Source organism: Atheta coriaria, unplaced genomic scaffold (genome assembly GCF_025399875.1).
Source record: "Atheta coriaria isolate IRGN ID8LTWV9N9 unplaced genomic scaffold, Caltech_Dcor_3.1 hic_scaffold_5_pilon, whole genome shotgun sequence".
Lineage (NCBI taxonomy): Eukaryota > Metazoa > Arthropoda > Insecta > Coleoptera > Staphylinidae > Dalotia > Dalotia coriaria.
The window spans coordinates 2,213,686-2,235,173 of record NW_027045447.1 but is presented as its reverse complement, the minus strand read 5'-3'; the positions used below and the strand labels follow the sequence as shown (position 1 = coordinate 2,235,173).

Here is a 21,488-nt window from a genome sequence, read left to right as displayed (position 1 = left end):
ATGAGCGCTTATTTTTAATTTCAGTAAAAGTACTTTTACTTTAACCTGCAGTTCTTCACTTGGTGCATCAATTTGTTCTGTATTTATGCCATTAAAACTCTTCCTGCTCAAAAAAGCAAAAATGTATTACATTTGAGTTAATTTAAACTAAAGTTAATTTAATTTAAATTTAATGTGTTTTAACGTTCACTTGCATACGATTACTATTAAAGATATACGTTGCAAAATGTTTAGTTGCATTATATTAGCGCAAATGTTGCAAAACACGCGACACGCATTGTTACATAAAACAGATAAGAGAAGATTCTTTCTTCTACGGTTGACTAAACTTGCGTTACCTAGAATCGCCCGAGATGGTACTCTCCGGTCTCAGCACACACAGAAAAAGTAATGTACGAAGTGAAAAGTAATAGTAATCTCATTATTCGAAGTAATTAAAACAGTTCAACAACCATCTTCTTCGGCGTCTATTGTTATAATCTATCTGACGTATCTTTACGAGCGCATTTCCAATCGGTTTTTTTTTGTTTTTAACCATTATTTCAAATAAGTTAACTTGTTTCAAATGACAGAACAAACAACAATTAAGTATTTCTTTTTGGTTGTTAATAATTTTGACAAAATAAATGATTTATTGCGAAAAATACTTTCATTAATTATATTTACTTGTCATGAATTGTAGCAAAAATACAATGGCAGTTAATTTTATTGCTTTTTTTGTTGGATGTTGCATTTGATGAATTGGTTTTTTGTATGCATTTTAATGCATATTCTCATGTTGCTTTCATAAATTTCGCATACAGCGTGTAATTATGCATCAATTCTGAGTGATATGGGAAATGGTTTTATTTTTTAAATGCAACACAATGAAATAATACATCGCAATTTTTATATTTTTAAATAAAATTATGAAAATCACTTTTTTTAAATAAATTCAACTTTAATGTATAATAACATCGTATAATAACAAAATATCATGCTAATAAACACTAACAATCAAATTATTAATCATTTAAATATCGTATTTATATTTTATTTATATTTATAAATGCATTGATCATGCACAGCCTTTGAAATAGTTTTTCTAACAATAAAAATGGCTTACATTCTTTCTAAACAAATATATTAAACCCTGATGTCACTTAAATTAAATATTTTTGTATAATTTACGTCTTAAACTTAATTTGTTTCATATATCACATGGTAAATTAAACTATTAATGGATAACTTTAAATATTTTCATTTAACGCTGTGCTGTGAGCTTCCACCGGAGCAAAACAAACGCCATTATTCTCAGGAAGAACAAAATGATCGCTAAGCAGATAATATCATTCCAAAATTGATCTCCTTTCATGTCAATATCTTCTAAGAATTTAGTTGGATATTTATAATGGCAGTATTTGTCTTCTGGACATTCTAACGTGTTCCGATTCAAGCCATAAATTGCACCAACAAAACCTTCTAAACCATATCGTAGGTATGAGATATAACTACCCCAGAAGAGATAAGATGGAAGGTCTTTTAATGCCACACCAAAACCAGCAAACATCATCATTGGCACTGAAAGGGTCGGACCCAAAAATGTTCCATTCTAAAATATACAAAAATGAGGTTAATTTTTTAGATTTAAAGCATTTAAAGGTTATGTATATATAACTTACAGTGACATCAAACACAGCGCCAATCATAAGTCCAAAACTCTGCGCTACAAACACCACCAAAACACTTATAGCAGTAAACATCCCGAATCTTTCTAAACTTGGTGGTTGCGCTGTCATTGTGTAGATAATCACGGAGAAAACCACACAGCAAAACACCTACAATCATCATACATTATAACAGCTGTAATTTTAGGTTATGTTAGGTTGCCTTACAGACAATGGAGCGTCTACTATCGTAACCGAAGTATAGTACATCTTCAACGAATACCATCTATTAAAATGTTCTTTGGTTAGCACCGACATCTCATTGGGAACTATAACAAGACAATAGACAATAAAAAACAGATTAATAAGTGTGCAAAACTCACAAGACAAAATCATCAACATCATTGTCGACATCATATGATGCATGAGTATAGAAAAGAGTAGATTGTAATTGTCCAAGACTTTTGATCCATCAATACCAGCCTGCCAATAGAGGGTACCCAACATGATACCAGTCAAAATGTTTACCATGATTCTGGTGTAAGTCAACGTCTAAAACAAAGCAAAGAATCGTGTTAATTAGCGCGTGACGTAAATGTAACGTAATTTAATCTTACTGAATCACGTTTGGCCTTAAGGAAACCTCGCCCGAGCAGAATCTTGAGCTGATGGGACGCTGAGGTCGCGTGCAGTGATTCACTTCCTTCGGATTTTTTAATCGGGCCGAATTTTTCTGTAATATACAAGACATTGACTTTTAAATTGGATTATGTTTCTTTTTTGTTGAGATTTTACCTCGAAGTGTTCTTGCTGATGGTAAACTAGCGTGGTGTTTCATCCATTGTAGAGTTTTACCGTTTTCTGTCCCTTTGACCATGCGGTCGATTTTATCCGTGCCATGTTCACCACAAGCCAATTCAATAACTAAAAAGTGTTTATTACCATTAATTTTGTTTGTATTTGTTTTAGAAAAAAAATTAATTACCATAATCAGCTGGGTTGTGGTACATTGGGCATGGGAAACCCACATCATCAAAAAAGGGTACCATCATTTTGGTACTACCTTGGTAGACACATTTACCTGCGGCGAGGACGTATACCTGGTCGAAATTATCGAAAAGTGACGCGGAAGGTTGATGAATGGTGCAGACAATTGTTCTGCCTTGACGAGCTAAGACTTTTAAAAGTTTTACACACTGTCTGCATGAAGAACTGTCCAAACCACTAAAAAAATCAACCAATATTATTTTTTCTTGTTTTAAAACAAAAAAAGCAACTTACGTTGTTGGTTCATCCAAAAACATAACCAAGGGATTATTAACCAACTCCAAGGCAATAGATAACCTCTTTTTTTGTCCTCCAGAAAGCCGTTCAGCACGTGTATGCCGCGCTTTGTACAAACCAAGCGTACAAAGAATTTCCTGAATCTTTAACAAACAAAAACCATAAATTAATATTTACATAAATAATCCACGAGTCCGTTTTGAGCAAATAATCGTGAATCACACCTTGTACGAGTACATTACCATAAAAAAGTCATAAATATACAGAGATACGACAGATATCTTCATAAATAAATAACTACGGTTAAAAAAAAACAACTTAAAACGCGATGTAAAAGTGTAAAAGTTCACTGACTTGATGCATATCACAATAATTAATTGTTTATAACATTACGCGTATATATATTCAAGTCATAAAGATTACATAGTGATATTTTTATTGAAAAAATATCGAGCGTGTGTTGTTCTACTGCGTTTGCATTGTTTCTTGGTGCAAGTTGCTCGTGACATTGATAACAACGTGTTGGGAATATTAATGTTGACACAATATTTAAACGCAAAGATTAATGTGTATATAAATATGTAATTTTAAATAAAACTTTAATTAAACTGGTTTTGCATTGAATATTCTTGCACTTTTTGAATAAATTTATGTTTTTTGACGTTGGTTGCATTGTGAATCAACAACGTTTAAGTTAAACATTGCGGACAAACTTCCGCGGATTGTATGTTAATGCAAATGCTTTAATCAAACGTTAAAACCGTGTTTAGTTTTGTATGTCAAATATTTAAATATATTTCCATAATCTGCAATGACATAACCTAACTTTTGCTATTGGAAACTGCGTATAAAACTTGCAATACACAAAAACAGGTTTTTTTAATAAAAATACTATTTTCTTTTACTGGCTTAACTCGATTTACCAATCTAGTCCGGTAAAAACACAAAATTTTATAATTTGTGACTTTATAAGGTTGTTTTTGTTGATAATTCCTTGTAAAAATGTAAATATTCGTAATTATTTATAAATAAATAATAAATCGCAAGGCTTTACACCCGGTTTCCCATCGGATGCCTTCAAATTAACATCTTTCGCAGTTTCCATATAAAATTCAAGGCAAACCAGTAACATTATAAACAATCTTGCAGATAACACATAGTTATAATAACTTACAATGTCTTCCTTCTCCGTAAGTGGTACATCGGCACCGAGTTTAAGATCCGCTGCTACCAACATGTTCTCCATGACCGTGAGCAGCGCCTGTAGTCGATCGTCCTGTGTGATGTAGCAGGAGAGCTTCCGGAATGCGTTTAAATCACGCGGGGAACCATTGATCAAGAACTTTCCTCTTGTTCCAGTGATTGAATATCCACTCAATGCGTTTAGTAGTGTGCTTTTACCGGCACCGGATGGACCCATAATGGCGACGAGTTGACCCGGTGGAAGCCGGCCATTAATCGAGTGGAGAATTTCTTTACTTTCTGCAACCAAACATACAGCAAATTATGAATTATTAAAATTCACATGATTTGAATTAAATTAAAATTCAATGGGTTAAAGTGCATTATGAACAATATTTATGTTGAGTCACAGCGTTCTAATCTCATATCATTTGAACTGTTGTTAGAATGTGCAAAGTTCATTTGTCGCAGGTTGGAATACAACGTCAATACTAATTTATGTGCAAAATCAACGTAATTATAAATGAAATCAGTATTAATTTGCTGCTGTAATAAGTAGTCATGACCTAAATTTACAATTCTAGTTAAATCATATCGATAGCAACAATATAGCAATCATATATTCATAAATACATTAAAAAAAACAAAGAATGCGGCACGAGTTTGAAATAAAATTTAATTGAATGTCCAATAGATAATCTACGCGTAATCAATTTTGTTATATTTATTTTATATGTTATTTGTTTCTAAATTGTTTATGTTGCGTATTTTCATCAAACTGTTTATGAACTGATCTAGTTTTTGTAACACGCTTAAACATAAATACGTTCTAAACAACTTAAATTCTTATTTTCATAGTTTCCAACCGGTTTTTCGTCACTCTACGACTCTTACAATGTTTAAAATGGTCTAAAAAGTTGAAAGAAAACTCTATATTTAGCCAATCAGGTTTTCGTGTGCCGCGTGCTCGATTCAAACGCAATTCCAACTTCATTTACGGTTATAAAAGTTGTGAGTGCATAAAAGTTACGCAAGTTAATTAATTGCGCTGAGGCACTACGTTTTTTCAACAACTTGTGCGTTATTTTTTAGAAATCTGCAACTTTAAGTCAATTCGGTAGCTTGCGTAGTGTAGGTAGGTAATATACAGCGTTATGTTTCGCACATTCGCTTTAATTTAAACTTTTATCTCATGGGTTACTTAACAATGGCGCAATCAATGCGCTGTAGTGTTTGCTTTAAGTTTACTTTGCGTTAGTAGCTGGATAGATGGCTACTTGGCGCACGAGTGTATTACTTAAGTGTGATTAGTAGCAAAAGTACTTTTTAAGACTTATATTAAGCAGTTATGGCTACTTAAGTTGAATAATTAAGATGTAGGATTAATTATTTTATAAAAATTGTAAAAAATGTTTTTTTCGAGTTTTTAGTCAAAGTTTTTATCCAAATTTATCCAAAATTGTCAGAAAACATGCGGAAAAAAATGCCCAAATTTCAAGTTTTAAGTTTTTAATTATTGGCTCGTGGCAAAATTAAGAAATAATTAAAATTAATTCACAATACAATACAATAGGAAATTTTTGTTACGCAATTTAGCACAAATCAGATAAAAGCAAGTCAAAAACAAATGATTAATGATAAAATTAGGTTTAAAGTTTGATTGCGTGAATTACTTGAATTGCATAAGCTCGTGTTACAATGTGCGCGTCACAAACGCCACAATCATCAAATAATAAAGGTCAATTTTTATCGCATCTTATCGAAATCCTTTGTTCAGCGACTATTGTCATCTCGAGATACTTATCACATTTAATGCAGCTGATAATTGTGCTCCAATAATTAAGAAAACCATAAAAAATACAAGAAACCCGTACAATAAAATTTTCAAGGTCAAAAAATAAACTTTTAAAGAAAGTAATAAAATTTGAATGCCATGTTAATTTTTAATTGACTTATTGTTTTTGTTTGAAATTTTAATAACACAGAGAAGAAATAATGAGATTTATTATAGGAAATCTTATAGGAAATGACTAAGTTGAATTAATTATCATATTCATACTGCGCTATCAGCTGATGTTTACATGTTTCTGACCGATTGAACCGAATGCGCATAAAGCACAACTTGAGAAATATTCAAGTTAACAAAACAACAAATAAGATAACTAAATATTTCAAAAATTCACTATTTTTAGTTTATAATTGCAAAATAATAAAAATAAAATAATAACACAACTTATAATTATTTTTAATTAATACCTTTTTTAAATATCCCTTTGGTAGCAGTAAACCGCACGTTTTCGAATTGTATATCAACCGGATCGTCCTTAGGGAGCATGCTGAACTTGGTGGGTTCATCGCGTTCAACCTGCGAGATCATCGACACCGCATCCGAGTTCCTCTTCTTTGGCTCTTCGCCCTCGGGCGCTGGCGATTGCTCGCGCATCTGCACTTCTTTAATCTCACCGCTGCCGTACACAGCCGTGACGGCTTCTTGAATCACCACCTCCATCTTGCGCACTTAAGTCAACTTAATCCAACTGGGTATTGATCACTTGCGCTTTAATTGTTTATTGCATGCTGTGGACGCGTTCGCGCGCGCGGATGATAATCGACGGACTGCGGCCGGGCGGCGCGCGTTGTTGTTTATATTACGAGGAGGAGCACCGCCATCGAGTGTGGTGCATGAACACGGAGGAACGGTATATGGATGGGCGTCTCGGGCGGGTGCTGCGGGTCCGTTTAAAGTCCATTCAGCGCGCACAATTCGACTCAGTTGCAATGTGCGCGATTACTAATGGTACAAATTTCATTAGTGCGTTTCAAGCAAGCTTTTTTCAGCGGACACATAAAATATATTTTTTATGAGGTATAATGAAGTCAAATACCATACATTATTCACTAATTTTTAAAAATATAAGAAAACGTCATTTTTGAGTTAGAAAAACTTAAATAAAGCATTTAAATATTTTTATTTAATTAATAAATACAATTTTACGCATAATATAACTTAAATTAATACTATACTTTATTCACTACGTAAAAAAATGTTTAAAACTAATATTTTAAATTAATTTACACTTTAAAAGGGACATTTATTAAATTATTAGTATTAATTGATAATGAATGATCATATTTACTTTCATGAAGATAATTGAGTGAAGATTAGTGATAATAATAGAATTGTGCAATACTTGATAAGTTTGCTATTGAACTCTAATCATTGTACTCAAGTTTGCATTGTTAACTTATCTCCACATATAAAATCAATCATTTTATTAATTAAATTCTAAAATTTTCACGTTGAAACCTGTTGCAGTAAAATGAAACTGAATTTTCGGTTTCCATGCAAGATTTTTGTTGTTTTTCGACTATAAATATAACTTTATGATGTAATATTACTCTAATATTGAAAGTGTAGCAAATCGGCGATTAATAATTGTCGATTAAGTAAAAAAATTAAGCAACGCAGCTGATCATCACTCATTAATCATAAATCATAACCAGTAACCGGGTTACGTGCATAACCATTGATCATGCACATTTGTGTGATTTCCATACGAAACTTGCAAGTTTTGGAAATTTTACTCAACCTAATAGAATAAAGGTCAACTGAGTGCAGTTGTATGTCTGGGAAACGTGAGATATGTATACGTTTGCAGTTGCAGGAAATGACTAGCTAAATAAATTTATTATTTTTAAAAGTGTTAAAAATTCCATTGAGAGTACTAAAAGTGTTGACTTTGTTTGAGACGTAAAAGATTTATGTGTGAAATTTGCGACTGGAACGAAGATCATACACGTAGCACATGTTTACTTGGTTTATTTTCGCTGATTAGTGAAGTTATCGGTTCATCAACGCGTGTTTAGTTTATTTGTTTATAATTGTCGGTTGTACGTAGCATGGCCACATCAAATTTTATCTGAGTTATGTGATTTTATTTAATTTATGTTTAATAAAAGTTATTTTGTTATATTACACACACTTATGTACTTACTACACACTTATTACACTGTATATTTCCGATACTAATTAGATAATTTGAAGTTTTATAATGTAATATTGTAGCTTAGGATATCTTTTAGAACGTGGGTATTTATTCAACCCTCTAAACACGCCGGAAGTGCCTTAAAATGCTCTTCAAAATGGCATTTTTTAAAGAAATTCATGATTTTTAAGAGAAAACACACTATATCTCTTGTACTACTGGGCTAATTTAAAGTTTCTCGACTTTATATTATACCTGAAAGGACCCATAGGGATTATATTCAACCCTTTATTCCCAAATAAATTACCCTAAAGTGCTCATTAAGATGACTATTCTCTTTAAATACATTAAATAAGAGTTTTTAGCTAAAATTGTCAATAAGGCCAAAATCAGTGCTAAAATAGAGTACGATAAAATACAAAGTGGAAGCCTAATAACAAACACGTTAATCCATATTAATTTCATTTAACAAACGATTTATTGTATGCAGCCAACTTGCCATTCGCAACTTATCCTTTGCGTACTTGCCTGGTAAGCATTTGCATTAAGATAGTTCAGTTTTCGCCAATAGATGGCGATACCTATTCTGATTTCTTGTTTATGCGGAACGTAAGATAATACAACACTACTATGACACTCTTTCCAAGTTGACTCGAATTTCGCAATACCTCGCCTTGCTACATTCGCAGTAAGATAGTTCAATTCTTGCCAACAGATGGCAATACCAATGCTGATTTTCAATTTATTTATGTTTATGCAGAATATACGATAATACAACACTACTTTAACACTCTTTCTAAGTTGACTCGAATTTCGCAACATTTTCCACTTTCCTTTTACGCAATCACATAAACACGCAAATTGACAACTAAATGCATAATATCTTCAACATCAAGCATCATTACAGATTGAAATAAACTTCATTTATTATCATCGATAACAATAACACTAATAATGCAACAAATGCAAATAATTAAAGTTTATTATTCAACATTAACCGGTCTTTATGACTCTATTTCCACTTTAGACTAAAGTAGCGTATGATTGCATGACACAATCTAGAAGAATCCTTCTTGCGGTTGGTTGCTTGGACATTTTCGCTTTGTTCGACCTGAGACTTGCATCATTTCGCATGTAATGCTTCGGTGAAGTGCACTTGTAATGAGAGTGAGGGAAAACTAGCAAAATATCGCGAGTTGTTTGTGAGTCGTAACGCTTGTTGACTCTGCGTTCGCTTTTCGCATTTCGTGTTGGTCTGTTTGGGAATACGAACGCACGAATAAGCAAGATACTTAATAGAGTTGCTAAGAAGCAAATACATTACAAAAGTGCAATCAGAAATATTTTATAGTGATTTTAATCAGTATTTTATTGAAAATTAAAATGAATAAAGTGATTATTTTGTTTATTGCGACGTTTTGTGCGTTTGTGGTGGCTGCTCCTGCTAATAATGATCAATTAGACAAGGTATAAATCACTTTTATTTTTAAATGTTTATAATTTAAATTCTATTAGTAATAAAATAATTTTGTTTTTGGGGAATGACTAACAATTAGTTATATTTTATATTTACTTAGTTTTTATGTAAATTACCTTAATTGTTATTGTTTTATGCACGTTTTAACAGTCATAAACTAACAAAAATTTAAAAAATGTCAGGCTTTCTAAAAACTTTAATAACTATAATAGTATTTAGAGTAAATAATTTGTTGTTGCTGAATTTTAAAGAAAATAAGTTTAAGTTTTTAGTTATTAAGTTTTCAAACCAAAAATTTAATTATTGTTAATTTTATAAGGTTTAAAAGATGAATTATTAAAAGTAAACATTATATTTTTGTATTTGTCAGTATTTTATTGCATATTATATTATTTATAGGCAAATCTAAACAATCCATACGTAAACGATGTGATTGCAAGCAACAAAGCAAAACTACAAGAAGTATCAGCACCAGTAAAACAACCAGAGGACACAACAACAGAACCCCACAAAGAATTCAATCCGAAGCCGGCCGGAACAGCGTTCGTGCGTTTGATTGACGATATTTTCCAGGTAATTAAATTATCAGCCAATTAAACCGCAAAAAACGCAAAAATTGAACAAAACAAACTTTCTAACAACGACCTACACTGTTGTTAATAAATAATTAGAAGCAAATTTAATCTTAATCGTTATTATACAGGCTGAGCTAATTATGCACTTGTAATCTGCGCATCTAGATTCTCTAGAAGCACGCAATTATTAATTTTATTGCGTTACGAATGCACAATATCTCTATACAAACACAAGGTTAAACAATTCATGTTGAATACTAAAGATTAAATATGTATTAACGGATTAAATGAAAACTTATATGAATACAGAATACGAATTTGAAATGGAAAGTTGAAATCAATTCAAGTCACGTGATGCAGGCACATAGGAATAAAGTGACCGCAAAGTACTCAAATGAATCAACTAACAACTTTGATAATTGCACCAACATATGATTAATGCTTAATTGATCATATAACATGATTGCTTGATCTGAAATCTGAATATTTATGTTGTTATGTTTTAGATTCCGATCGGTGTGTTGCAATCCGTTGCAAAACTGCTGACAAATCCGTTTAAACAAATTTTACATCCGAAAGAGCATTCGACACCGCAAGATGGCGCTACCAGTACCGCATAAGAAGTAAATTCACAGCATTATTTGTAGCTTAATTAATAATATAGAGTTTTCTTTAAGAAACGTTGATGATTTATTAAAAATAATAAATAACTTGTCGAATTAGATGATAACAATAACCAATTAGGCAATACACATACATTAATTAATTTTTACACGAATTTAAATTGTTTACAATAAAATATGTAGTTGGATGTACTTATTTTGTGTTTATAGTAATTTTTAGTATGATCTGTAATTTTTGTTGATGGATACTGATCCGCCAGCAGTGCCAAAGGAATTGAACAGATTACCAACGGCTCCTAGAGTAGCGACTGGAATCTGAAATGCAAGCTGTGTGAATCAAACAATAAAGATTAAATTGGTTAACTGGAATACTATTAAAACACTAAAATGTTACACTAGAAAGAAAAAGAATCAAGCAATAGCTTATAAAACACAAAAGTAAATATTGTATTGGTTTAAAGAAGAAAAGAATAAAGTAGAAATGGTGATGCCTAGAATAACAATTAAGTATTACGAGTAAGTCAGTATTTGTGTAGTATTTGTTTAATAACGTTTAGTCACGTGATGTTTACGCTATTATTTCAAATTTCACTCTATTTCCACGTGGAGAAGCGCATATTTTGACTTGTTGGACTGACAGCGCACGACATTTCATATGGTCCTGTGCTGCGCCGCAGACAAATGTGCGGGCGTAAGCTCCACCCCGTGACTAAAGCACGTGACTAAAGTAGTTTAGTCATGATTTTGGCCGTCTACGTTCACTTTTTGTGTCTCAAAATCGTGGAAAAACAGGTGCTTTAAAAGTGGAGAAATAAGTTACACCGTGTGTTTGTATTTTTCTGTGCTGATAAAAGTAAAAATACCGTTCTCGTGCTGCGAATAAATTGTTTAGATATTGCAAGCGCACTGTCAGATAGTGCGATTATTAGGTCAATAGAATATTCCACCCAAAACCAGAAATCAACATTTATTTGATTATAAAATATTGACTCACATTTAAAATGTTTCCAATTAATCCAGCACCACCTCCGGATTTATATTGAACCTGTACGCCGCCATTTCCTGCGTTGGTGTTGCTGCTTCCTGCATACGCGCCGGAAGAAGCGCTTGCGGAAGATGCACTGGCTGCGTTAGTACGAATTCCGCTATGAAAAAGTCCGAAAAGACCGTGTTTATGTATACTAGAAGTGCATAGAGGCAAAACAAACGGATCGATTTAGAAACAAAATTTGGTACGTTCAAAATTTCAGTGCGTGGAAGCCTTCCAAATAAGCCAATTAAGCATATAATTATTAAATATTCATATTAAACCGGTTGCCAAAATTAGTTTTGCTCAGCGCGTGTGTGTTTTTTTTTTTTTTTATAGATTTGATAACTTACAATTGTTTGTTGGCGTAAGTGTTGGGACGTTCTTGCAATTGCACTTTTCCACTTGCATAAGATCTAAAATATTGTTATTAAAAAAAGCTTTTATCATTTTTAAGTTAATTTTAGATTTTACCCTGCGTGCGCATGCGCAGTAGCTCCAGCAGAAGCATGTGCGTTTTCTTCGTAAGTCCTCTCTTCTACTTTCGGCGTAACAGGAACACGAACCTTATGCTCGACTACAGTAGGCACACGAATAGTTTTCTCCACATAACTTGGCACCTGGATGGTTTTCTCAACATATTGCGGAATTACGGTTTTTTCGATGACCGTACGTTGCACTTGAGCTTGACCTTGTATCGTGTGCTCGCTGATCACCTTGGGAGCTTCTGTGAAAGTTTTTTCGGCAACAATCTAGGCAACCAAATATACAATTAATAAATATAGCATTAATATTATTATTTTAAGAGTTTTAAAACTTAAAATTTGCCTAAAAATACAAAATATCTACGTTACAATTGTATTTGTTAGCTACAACATAAACATTTGGTTTTAAGAGGCAAGAGGACGCATTGGAAGCAACAAAATGGTAAATACAAGCAGGATATAACACACAAATATACACAGAATAGAAAAAAGAAGGAGACTAGCACCATTGTCAGGGCAAAGGTGGTGAAAAATGAATGACTGCTTACTTCTGTTTTTTGAGGGATTGTTTTATGGCCATAGGTAATTTCTTTCTCTACTATTGCAGCTCCTGCGCCTGCTCCAGCGCCTGCATGACTACCTGCGGTTGCTGTGGCGGAGGCAGAAGCGAAAGCTGCGGCAGACGAACCAGCTCCAGCTCCAGCTCCAGCTGAACCTAAAAAACATAAAAAATATAAATTTCACAAACAAAAACACAACAACAATTTTTAAAAGTATTTTAAGTCAATTACCTGCAGATGCGTCAAAACCACCAAAATTCACAGCTATATCACCCTAGAAATAAAAAATATTTTAACATGAAGTTGTTATTTACGAAAGTTGTGATTTTTTTTAAACTTACTGATCCACCACTGCTTCCGCCTCCTACTGTGCTCACGGTTTTTTCAAAGTGCACCGTTGGCAAGGCAAACGACATCGAAGCGCAAAAGAACACCATTAATATACATTTATTCATTTTCGCCATCATCTATAATCAAACAGAATTAAAATACAATTTAATACTATCACATAAATTTTTAGATTAAAAAAGACGCAAACTAAAAATAAAAGTCTTCTTCTTCATAATTTAACTAATTTTACGATTTTAGACGCGCAGAAAATAATCCCAAAGAATCTGGTTATATACGGTATAAAATTAATTATGTAGCAAGGTTACTTTGGTGGGTATCAGCAAAAGAAACACCAATAATGGCCGGAATCAAGGTTCCAAATAATTTAAACATCTTATTATAGCGACTAAAATGTATAAAAAGGTGCTATTATTCACGTACAGAAACGTAGTTTAATTGTCTCGATCATTACATTAGGTAATTGTTTATGTGTTCAGCAATAAACAATAATTCTATGACGTTGGTACAAAGTTGACTTTGTGTATAAAAAGTTGTAACTGTTTTTGTGCACAATCTAAACTAATTAAGAAATTTGAGTAATTAATTATTACTAAATGCAGTTTATGGTCGTGTGATGTGTTTGATCTACAAGTTTAAGTTGCAACTTTAAAGTGCGTTTTTTAGAGTGCATAATTAATATCTTTAGTATTTATTACGTATTTCGTAATTAGGTGCACATGGTCATAACAATTTCGTGAATTGATAATTAGTTTGTTTGGAACTATAAAAATCCAAAATACGTCGGGAGGAAAGTTTCCCATAGACTATTAATGATTGTATTAATTGATTTCGTTGGAAATTTGAAATAAATTGTGTTTTTCATGTTTCCAAGAAAATAATTGCTTCACAATATTTTTTACTTTTTTGGCAATAATTTAAAAACTCCGTAAGTTAGAAAAATAATTCTTGAATAATTGAATGCTAAATTAAATTCTGCGTTCACTTGTGAAAACATTTTGTTAATATTTTTGTTACCAATAAAGTTATCAACAAAATAAACTATTTAAATAATGTTTTTAGTTTTATTTTAAGATATTTTTGTGTAAATAATGATTTAAAGTACTTACGATAATTCCTTTTTGAAATATTCACTAGAAACTTCAACAAGTACACTTTAAAAACTTTTTTCTTGTTCGTAATTATCCAATCAACAACGTTTTAAAGTCCAAGTTCAGATGTCGACTGTGCGCGGACGATGCGCGATGGCGATGTGCACGGCTCGGGTGGCAAATGTGGCAATTATACCCAAAGTTTATGCTGGTTTATGCTCGAGTCTCAAGGTTGACATTGTGCCACCACGCCACCACAAACACACCGATTAGCATCGCGAAGAAGTCGCGCTTACGTCAAAGACCGCCACAAAGACATCCGATTCGCATGGCATCGAGATTACCATCAGACGTAAGTAACAAGTTATTCAAACAATAAACTCAGAGACCAAGAAATTCAAGAAATAAAGCTCAAAGTGGATAAAATTTGAATTTTGCAAAACAACTTTAATTAATTGCCACCTGGGTGCTTTAAAAAGAGATTTTGATCTCTAGTGTCAGTGGAGTGAATGTGATTTCATCAAAAATGATATTGACTACAATTTTTTACTCGTTATATTTCATCATTGCCTAATTACTAATTACACACGCACAACTAGTGGCATTACAACGATCGCAACGATTAATGGCACTTAATTGTACAGTATCAGCGTGAAAATAATACGCACAACGAATTTAATTGCCCACAGATTAAAATAACAAATTTTTTTATTGCTATATTTGTTTACATTAAAGCAACAATAAAATTTGTTAATAAAATTTAAATTTCCGGGATGATTTTATAAATATTAATTGTTCATTTAATATATTGATACGTACAGTAGATAAACTTTTGTGTTTCATTTAAAAAAGTATAGTGACTTAAGATAAGTACTCACAAAAAATAGAAAATTACGAGTGATGCACTTTAAGTACATTATAAATGTTAAAAAATCATTAAATGTCAAGATAATCATCATCAGTAACAGCAAAAACACGCAAAGGATTAAACTGGGACAAAATAAAAAATAAGTAATTTGCGCATGCGCAGTCATTATTTTTTGTTACATATTATACAATATATACAATTTCCAATCACAAATCAAACGTATACAAGATTTTGAAAAAAGTTTTAATAATGTCATTCAATTAAACTCTTAATAAAACTCTTGAGCTGGATCCATCTGATTGTACTTCAGGTCCTTCTTGCAAAGGCAACATTGATTCCTCAACATCTTCATCTTCTTCCACAGAAACCACCGAGGGTACTTTCTTCAATGATTTTTCTTTACGCTGGTACTGCTGCTGTTGTTGTTGCAGTTTCTTTTTAGCTTCATTACTGCGACGCGTGCGCGCTGCAGACTCGCGCAGGCGCTGTATCACCGGACGCGCGCTTTGGATAAATTCGTTGACTGCGTTTAATGTCGAAATCGGTACCTAAAATATAAAAATAATACAAATTAATAAACATTAATGATTCAACAGTAAAGTAACTTGCGCATGCGCAGTAATCGCAATGGGCGGAGCAAAAGTTACACTTTCATCGTGACTCAACACTATGATATAAACTTAGATAGTTATGAATATGTTAATCGGTATGACATGAAATGAGAAATATCCAGCAAGCGAAAGTTGGACGCAGTGAATAAAAATGAGAAATGAGATAAAATGACAACATAGTAATTTTGATCAACTTACTGCTTCAAATTTTCGCCGTGATCACATACCGATGCGCATCGTGCATTGCTTTGATGCGCGTTCTGAACGCGCTTTCGTTCTCATCCTCCTAGAAAACCATAATTTCAATCAATCAAAATCACAACAACAAAAATCACATAAATCAGCAGAATAGAAAGTTAATACGCGCGCGCATGCGCAACAAACAACATGTTCCATTCGATACAAACTTATATCATATTACGTTTTAGATCATAGATACTTATATAACTCGGGTAAAGTAAAAGTACTTCCTTGATATTAATACGTAAATTATTAATTTCGCGTACGTTTTACATAATAAATAATAAATTAATTAGCGAAGTAGAGTTTTCACTCGTGTTTAATTGAAAAGTTGTAAAATTGAAAAATAAAACGAACCTACGCTTTATAATTATATGGAAATTCAACTAGGTAGTGCAGGTAATTAGCAATAATTTGCATTTCGTGCGTAACAAATTAATAAATTAATTATATGCGTATGCAGTTAATGCACTTACATTGAAGAGATTGTCGATCAATGGAGATCGGTCGCCTGCCTGACGTTTACCACGTACGCCATGCAATTCTTCCTGGTGAATTGGTGCATAATCATTATTTTCCTAAAAAAAATGAAAACATTAAAAATTTTTTTTCATTTTTTCCAATTTTTCACAGAAAAACAAAAAAAAATTAATTTCAAGATGATATTTATAACTGTGATATAATAATTGAGTTAAATACTATTCTTTATTCCTTATTTTACGTGCACTTTTACTTTTTAAAATTAAATTTCAAATCTTACAAAATTTAATATCTAATAATACTTTCACTGGTCAAATTTCACTTAATACAGACCCGCATTTAATTCCGTATCCAACAAAAGTGAAATCGATAAAATTTTCTCAACTTTAAGTCCGGTACATCTTTCAACAAACAACAAAAGAAAGTAAGTGAATCATGGACACGCACCACAATGAATAATCGAGCATGCAGTGCAAAAACACAATCATAACAATATGACTTTACTAATCGTCACGAATTAGCAATGAAAAATGCTATTGTGTATTGTTAACATAACAATAACAGCATAACTTACCTGACTGTAAAAATGCAATTCTCGCAGGGAAAAATCTTTGGGTCCTTCGACGACGCCTGCGATTTGCAGTGCTTGCGAGGTGAAGATTGCAACAATCAAAATCCACACGAATTTGTCCAGAATGTAAATAACAACCTTAAATTAATTGTAATTTAATTTAGTAAACAATGGAAGAATTGCAGTTTAAATTTCAATTAATTTGTCTGCGTGTGATAACATCCAATGTCAATTGTTGAAGTGACAAATATTTTAATTGTTTAATAATAATAATTACTAAATTAACACTTGGAGGTTAAGATTAAAAATTAAACAATTAATTTTTATAATTAAATAAACTTACCTTCGACATATTGCAGTACTCGTACAATTTTTTTATTCTCTGGTGAACAGTTCGTCCGCCGCGTGCAGACTGAATGGTTGTCTTCGTTGTCTGTCTTCCGGTTGTGTGCGTGGTCGTGCAAAAGTGCAGTTAACTTGCGGTACATGCGCAAATTATATATGAGTATGTGAGCTGCAACGCAACGCTGAACAAAACGTGTGCGACCGTTCGCAGCCAACGCGATATTGTGAAGTAACGCCAAGCAAACCTACCATCAACAACTCCTGGTGTGAGTTTAAACCCGAACACCACCTTTCTCCACTTTCTCCGGCATGCCGTATCGCACCGGCAAACAAAACTACAACACACGTTCGCGTGTTTATGCGTTTATGATACCGCTGATAAAAGAAAACGCAAATAATCATAATATTCGGTAGGTATAATCACGTGAATAATCACCACTCGAGCCGAAAACACCACAAAATATAATATTTCTGTTGTTTGTGATGATTTTTTTAGTGTAAAATATGACGCTGCTGCTGACGCAAATCTGTGTGTTAATCATGACGCAGTATAAATTAATGATTGGTTAATAATATCTACCTAGTTATTTTTTTACTGTTTAGGTGTTTTTAAGTTAAGTATACTTAGTCAACAGACGTGTTGACTTCAATCCACCGGATGTTCAATTGTTTTTTTCCAGGCCGACAAACGTCTATGAATTTTAATCATATTTAACACGTTTAAAGTCATGCAGACGAAATTTTAAATCAAAACTAATACTTATGGTATTACATCATTAAAATACTATACTTTATTCACTTGAATATAATTTTTTTTAATTTATAAACATTTGGTATATATTCTTAATTGAAACTAATAATAATAAAACGTGTCTAGTCTAAACTCAATAAAATTACAATTAAAACACAATCAAACTTTGTACTTAAAGACGTAAAAACTAATTAAAAGTAAGTTTCTCGTTCGAACCACCCGCCCGGCCGCCATCTTATCAACGCCTTCCGCATCTCATCCATTAAAACTATACAAAGTGCAAATGGTATCGCCGGTGCTAAGACGTAGATCTGCACAGGCGAAAACGAAAAGAATTCATTCACGTACGGACAGTAGACTAACATACATGCCAAAACTAATTCGAATAAAAGTCCGAAATTCATCACAGTATTCGCCATACCCTGCTGCAGAATAGATATTCTTCTAGTTTTAGCAATAATACACACGGAGAATTGTGTAACTACTATTCCTAAGAAATAAGCAGAAAAACCTTTCATTGTTAAATGTCTACGTTCTTCACTGGACCATTCACGTTTATAGGAATCTACTAAATCATTTTGCGATGAATACCATTCTTCACGGATACCATAAAGTCTATTAGGAAGAAACCCATTTTCAGCCATTATAAAAAACCAACATGAAAATCCAGCGAAGGTTTGCACAACACCAATAATCAAATTCGCGTAGTAAATCATCCGCATTGTTACTAATCTGTCAGTGGAGACATCTCGTGGTGGACGGTACATGGTATCCGCTTCTGGTTCTTCATAAACCAACGAAATCGACGGCCAGAGATCAGTCCCCACGTCAATTACAAGAATTGAGATTATACTTATAGCTAATGGAATGTTTATAGTCACATGCAACACAAATGGCATTAGTTCAGGACATTTTGAGGTTAGGAGGTAGGCAATGGCTTTCTTCATATTGTCATAGATTAATCTACCTTCTTCTATACTTATCACAATTGTTGATAGGTTATCATCTAGTATAATCACATCAGAAGATTCTTTAGCCACATCTGATCCGGATTCACCCATAGCAATACCTATATCAGCTTTCTTCAAAGCAGGGGAATCATTTATTCCGTCCCCAGTAACTCCCACAACATAACCTACTCTTTGGAATGCTTCTACTATGTGTAACTTTTGTTGGGGACTTGTCCGTGCAAACACTATTTCATCATAAGTCATGATTATGTTATCAAGTTCATCGGAATCCATCTCCCAGAGGTCACTTCCGGTGATGATTGCTGCGTCACATTGGACTGTCATTGCTTCTGTGATCTTACTAGCTGATATGTTTCTTCTCAATGCAATGTCGAACACTGTGAGGCTTTCGGGAGATATTAACCCTACTTTTTTAGCGATGGCCATTGCTGTAATTGGATGATCACCTGTTACCATGATGACCTTAATACCCGCATCTTTACACTTGGTCACTGCTTGTTTGATCCCGGTTCTAGGTGGATCTATCATGGATATAAACCCTACGAATCTAAGACCTTCTGTGGGGAAGTCATCCCTATCTAAGTTAAACTCGTAATTAGCTTTGTATTCCTCAGAGAGTAACAGGTCAGCAAAACCAAGAACCCTTTCGCCCATATATGATAATTCTAGAAGTGCAAGTTTAAGTTGTCGTTTCCTCACAGCAGTAAGTTCCTCAACTGTTTCATTCATTGATATCCATGAACATCTCTCTATTACTTGCTCGGGAGCTCCTTTCATGACCAGATACAAACGTGGGTCATCTGGGATTGTATGAATTGACAGTTGATACTTGCTTGTAGAATTGAAAGGAACTTCAAATATCTATAAGAATAAAAGCACATTAGATTCCCTGATATAATTATAGGCAACCCAACTTACTTTACGATGTTCTCTCCGTATATCTCGCGTTTGTCTTCCTGTGAAAACCTCCAGACATTTCAAAACAGCTGATTCACTAGCATCTCCTTTGGTTGCCCTATTTTTAACCGGGAGATGTTCCTGTCCTTCTTCAAACTTTGCCCGACTACACAAAATCCCCACCAAACACAAATTATCAAACCCTGGGGTATTTGCAGGAAGATACTTCTCTGTCAACACATCAACATTCACTCCATCATAGTACATATGTGATACTGTCATGTTATTCTGTGTCAGAGTTCCTGTTTTATCCGAACACAACACTGAAATACATCCTAGGGTCTCAATGGCGTTAAGGTTCTTACAAAGACAATTCTTCTTATAGAGTTTTCGGGCTGTCAACGTCAAAGAGGCAGTTAAAGTAACCAATAATCCTTCTGGTATAGCAGTGACAACGATGACAAGTACAAATATAAAAGATTCGAAGAAATTGTTTCCGAAACACATGCAGATTACGAAAAACGAAACACCTATGACTATTGCTATTGCAGTGATAATACTGAGAAACCTAGCGAGGTCTTTCTGGATCGGTGATTGTGTTATTTCTAAACCTGCTGTGAGTGCAGCAATATGGCCGATGCAGGTATCATCACCACAGGCGAATATGATACCTCTACCACTGCCTTCAACAACCGTGGTACCATTAAAAGCTATATTCATTGTCTCCAAAGGATTTAAATCAGTCATATCAATAGATCTCAACTGTGGTTCATTTTCTCCTGTGATGGAACTATTATCCACTTTCAATCCGGATGCTTGGGTTATCCGGATATCAGCTGGTACGCAATCACCTGCTTGCAGACGTACCAAGTCCCCGATAACAAGATCTTTTGAATTCACATACATAAGTTCTCCATCTCTGATAACATAAGCAAACTTCGGCATTAGTTTCTGAAAGGTTTCTTCAATCTGCGAATGTTGGGCTTCTTGGTAATACCCGTAGATACCAGTCGCCATGATAACAATGAACAAAACAATCGCTACATAAACCTGGTGATATTTCGTTTCTTCTGGATTGTGAAGGTATGATACTGTGAATCCTGTCAGGGATAAGATGATTCCAATCCATAGTAGGACCGCAAAATTGTAGAACATGTGGTAGGTCAATATTAAACATTTATGTGTTGCCTTTTTTGGTTTGATCATATTGGGACCGTGGAGAGCTAAGAGTTCATTCGCACTGACTGAGCTTAGACCAGATTCTACATTAGTTGAGAAGCGTTTTTCCAACTCGTGGATGGTGATAAGATGGTCGTCGATTTGAAGGTCTTGTTTGTAGGATTCAAGGTCATGGCGTTTTTTTGTTAGGGTCCGAGCGGATGGTCGTGTGAAAACACTTTGCATGTTTACATTAATCTGCATTTTGTGTTGTTGAATGACGGTAATTTGTCAGTAACTGAAAAATTATGA

General features: G+C 33.4%; 5 protein-coding genes across 10 annotated transcripts; 1 reads left to right on the top strand and 4 right to left on the bottom strand.

Annotated features, from left to right (window-relative positions):
* Positions 1-919: 919 nt before the first annotated feature.
* On the bottom strand, positions 920-6,780 carry LOC135792097 (ATP-binding cassette sub-family G member 4). Its single transcript, XM_065302715.1, has 10 exons — positions 6,369-6,780; positions 4,105-4,412; positions 2,928-3,073; positions 2,632-2,870; positions 2,442-2,570; positions 2,264-2,379; positions 2,030-2,198; positions 1,875-1,975; positions 1,662-1,817; positions 920-1,591 (listed from the first exon to the last, which is right to left on the bottom strand). Exons 1-10 carry the CDS (start codon positions 6,619-6,621, stop codon positions 1,244-1,246), a joined length of 1,965 nt encoding a protein of 654 aa, XP_065158787.1. The 5' UTR covers positions 6,622-6,780; the 3' UTR covers positions 920-1,243.
* Positions 6,781-9,266: 2,486 nt separating this feature from the next.
* LOC135792278 (uncharacterized) lies at positions 9,267-10,965 on the top strand. The gene is made up of 3 exons (XM_065302906.1): positions 9,267-9,565; positions 9,975-10,148; positions 10,657-10,965. The coding sequence occupies exons 1-3, from the start codon at positions 9,482-9,484 to the stop codon at positions 10,768-10,770; spliced, it is 372 nt and encodes a 123-aa protein (XP_065158978.1). The 5' UTR covers positions 9,267-9,481; the 3' UTR covers positions 10,771-10,965.
* Positions 10,817-14,469, bottom strand: LOC135792277 (merozoite surface protein 2-like). Of its 5 annotated transcripts, none has more exons than XM_065302901.1 (8): positions 14,303-14,469; positions 13,187-13,312; positions 13,077-13,119; positions 12,834-13,000; positions 12,275-12,552; positions 12,154-12,216; positions 11,768-11,954; positions 10,817-11,100 (listed from the first exon to the last, which is right to left on the bottom strand). In XM_065302901.1, exons 2-8 carry the CDS (start codon positions 13,310-13,312, stop codon positions 10,990-10,992), a joined length of 975 nt encoding a protein of 324 aa, XP_065158973.1. In that variant the 5' UTR covers positions 14,303-14,469; the 3' UTR covers positions 10,817-10,989. The 5 variants fall into 5 exon arrangements, with proteins under 5 accessions (XP_065158973.1, XP_065158974.1, XP_065158975.1 ...); XM_065302902.1 differs by having other exon boundaries at positions 10,817-11,088; positions 14,303-14,468; XM_065302903.1 differs by having other exon boundaries at positions 11,768-11,918; positions 14,303-14,467.
* An 830-nt stretch (positions 14,470-15,299) lies between these two features.
* Positions 15,300-17,865, bottom strand: LOC135792624 (uncharacterized). 2 transcript variants are annotated; one of them, XM_065303288.1, is made up of 5 exons: positions 17,398-17,857; positions 17,058-17,192; positions 16,480-16,581; positions 15,962-16,049; positions 15,559-15,700 (listed from the first exon to the last, which is right to left on the bottom strand). In XM_065303288.1, the coding sequence occupies exons 1-4, from the start codon at positions 17,404-17,406 to the stop codon at positions 15,966-15,968; spliced, it is 330 nt and encodes a 109-aa protein (XP_065159360.1). In that variant the 5' UTR covers positions 17,407-17,857; the 3' UTR covers positions 15,559-15,700; positions 15,962-15,965. The 2 variants fall into 2 exon arrangements, with proteins under 2 accessions (XP_065159359.1, XP_065159360.1); XM_065303287.1 differs by lacking the exon at positions 15,962-16,049 and having other exon boundaries at positions 15,300-15,700; positions 17,398-17,865.
* A 302-nt stretch (positions 17,866-18,167) lies between these two features.
* Positions 18,168-21,440, bottom strand: LOC135792053 (sodium/potassium-transporting ATPase subunit alpha-like). Its single transcript, XM_065302677.1, has 2 exons — positions 20,040-21,440; positions 18,168-19,982 (listed from the first exon to the last, which is right to left on the bottom strand). Exons 1-2 carry the CDS (start codon positions 21,438-21,440, stop codon positions 18,342-18,344), a joined length of 3,042 nt encoding a protein of 1,013 aa, XP_065158749.1. The 3' UTR covers positions 18,168-18,341.
* Positions 21,441-21,488: the final 48 nt, after the last annotated feature.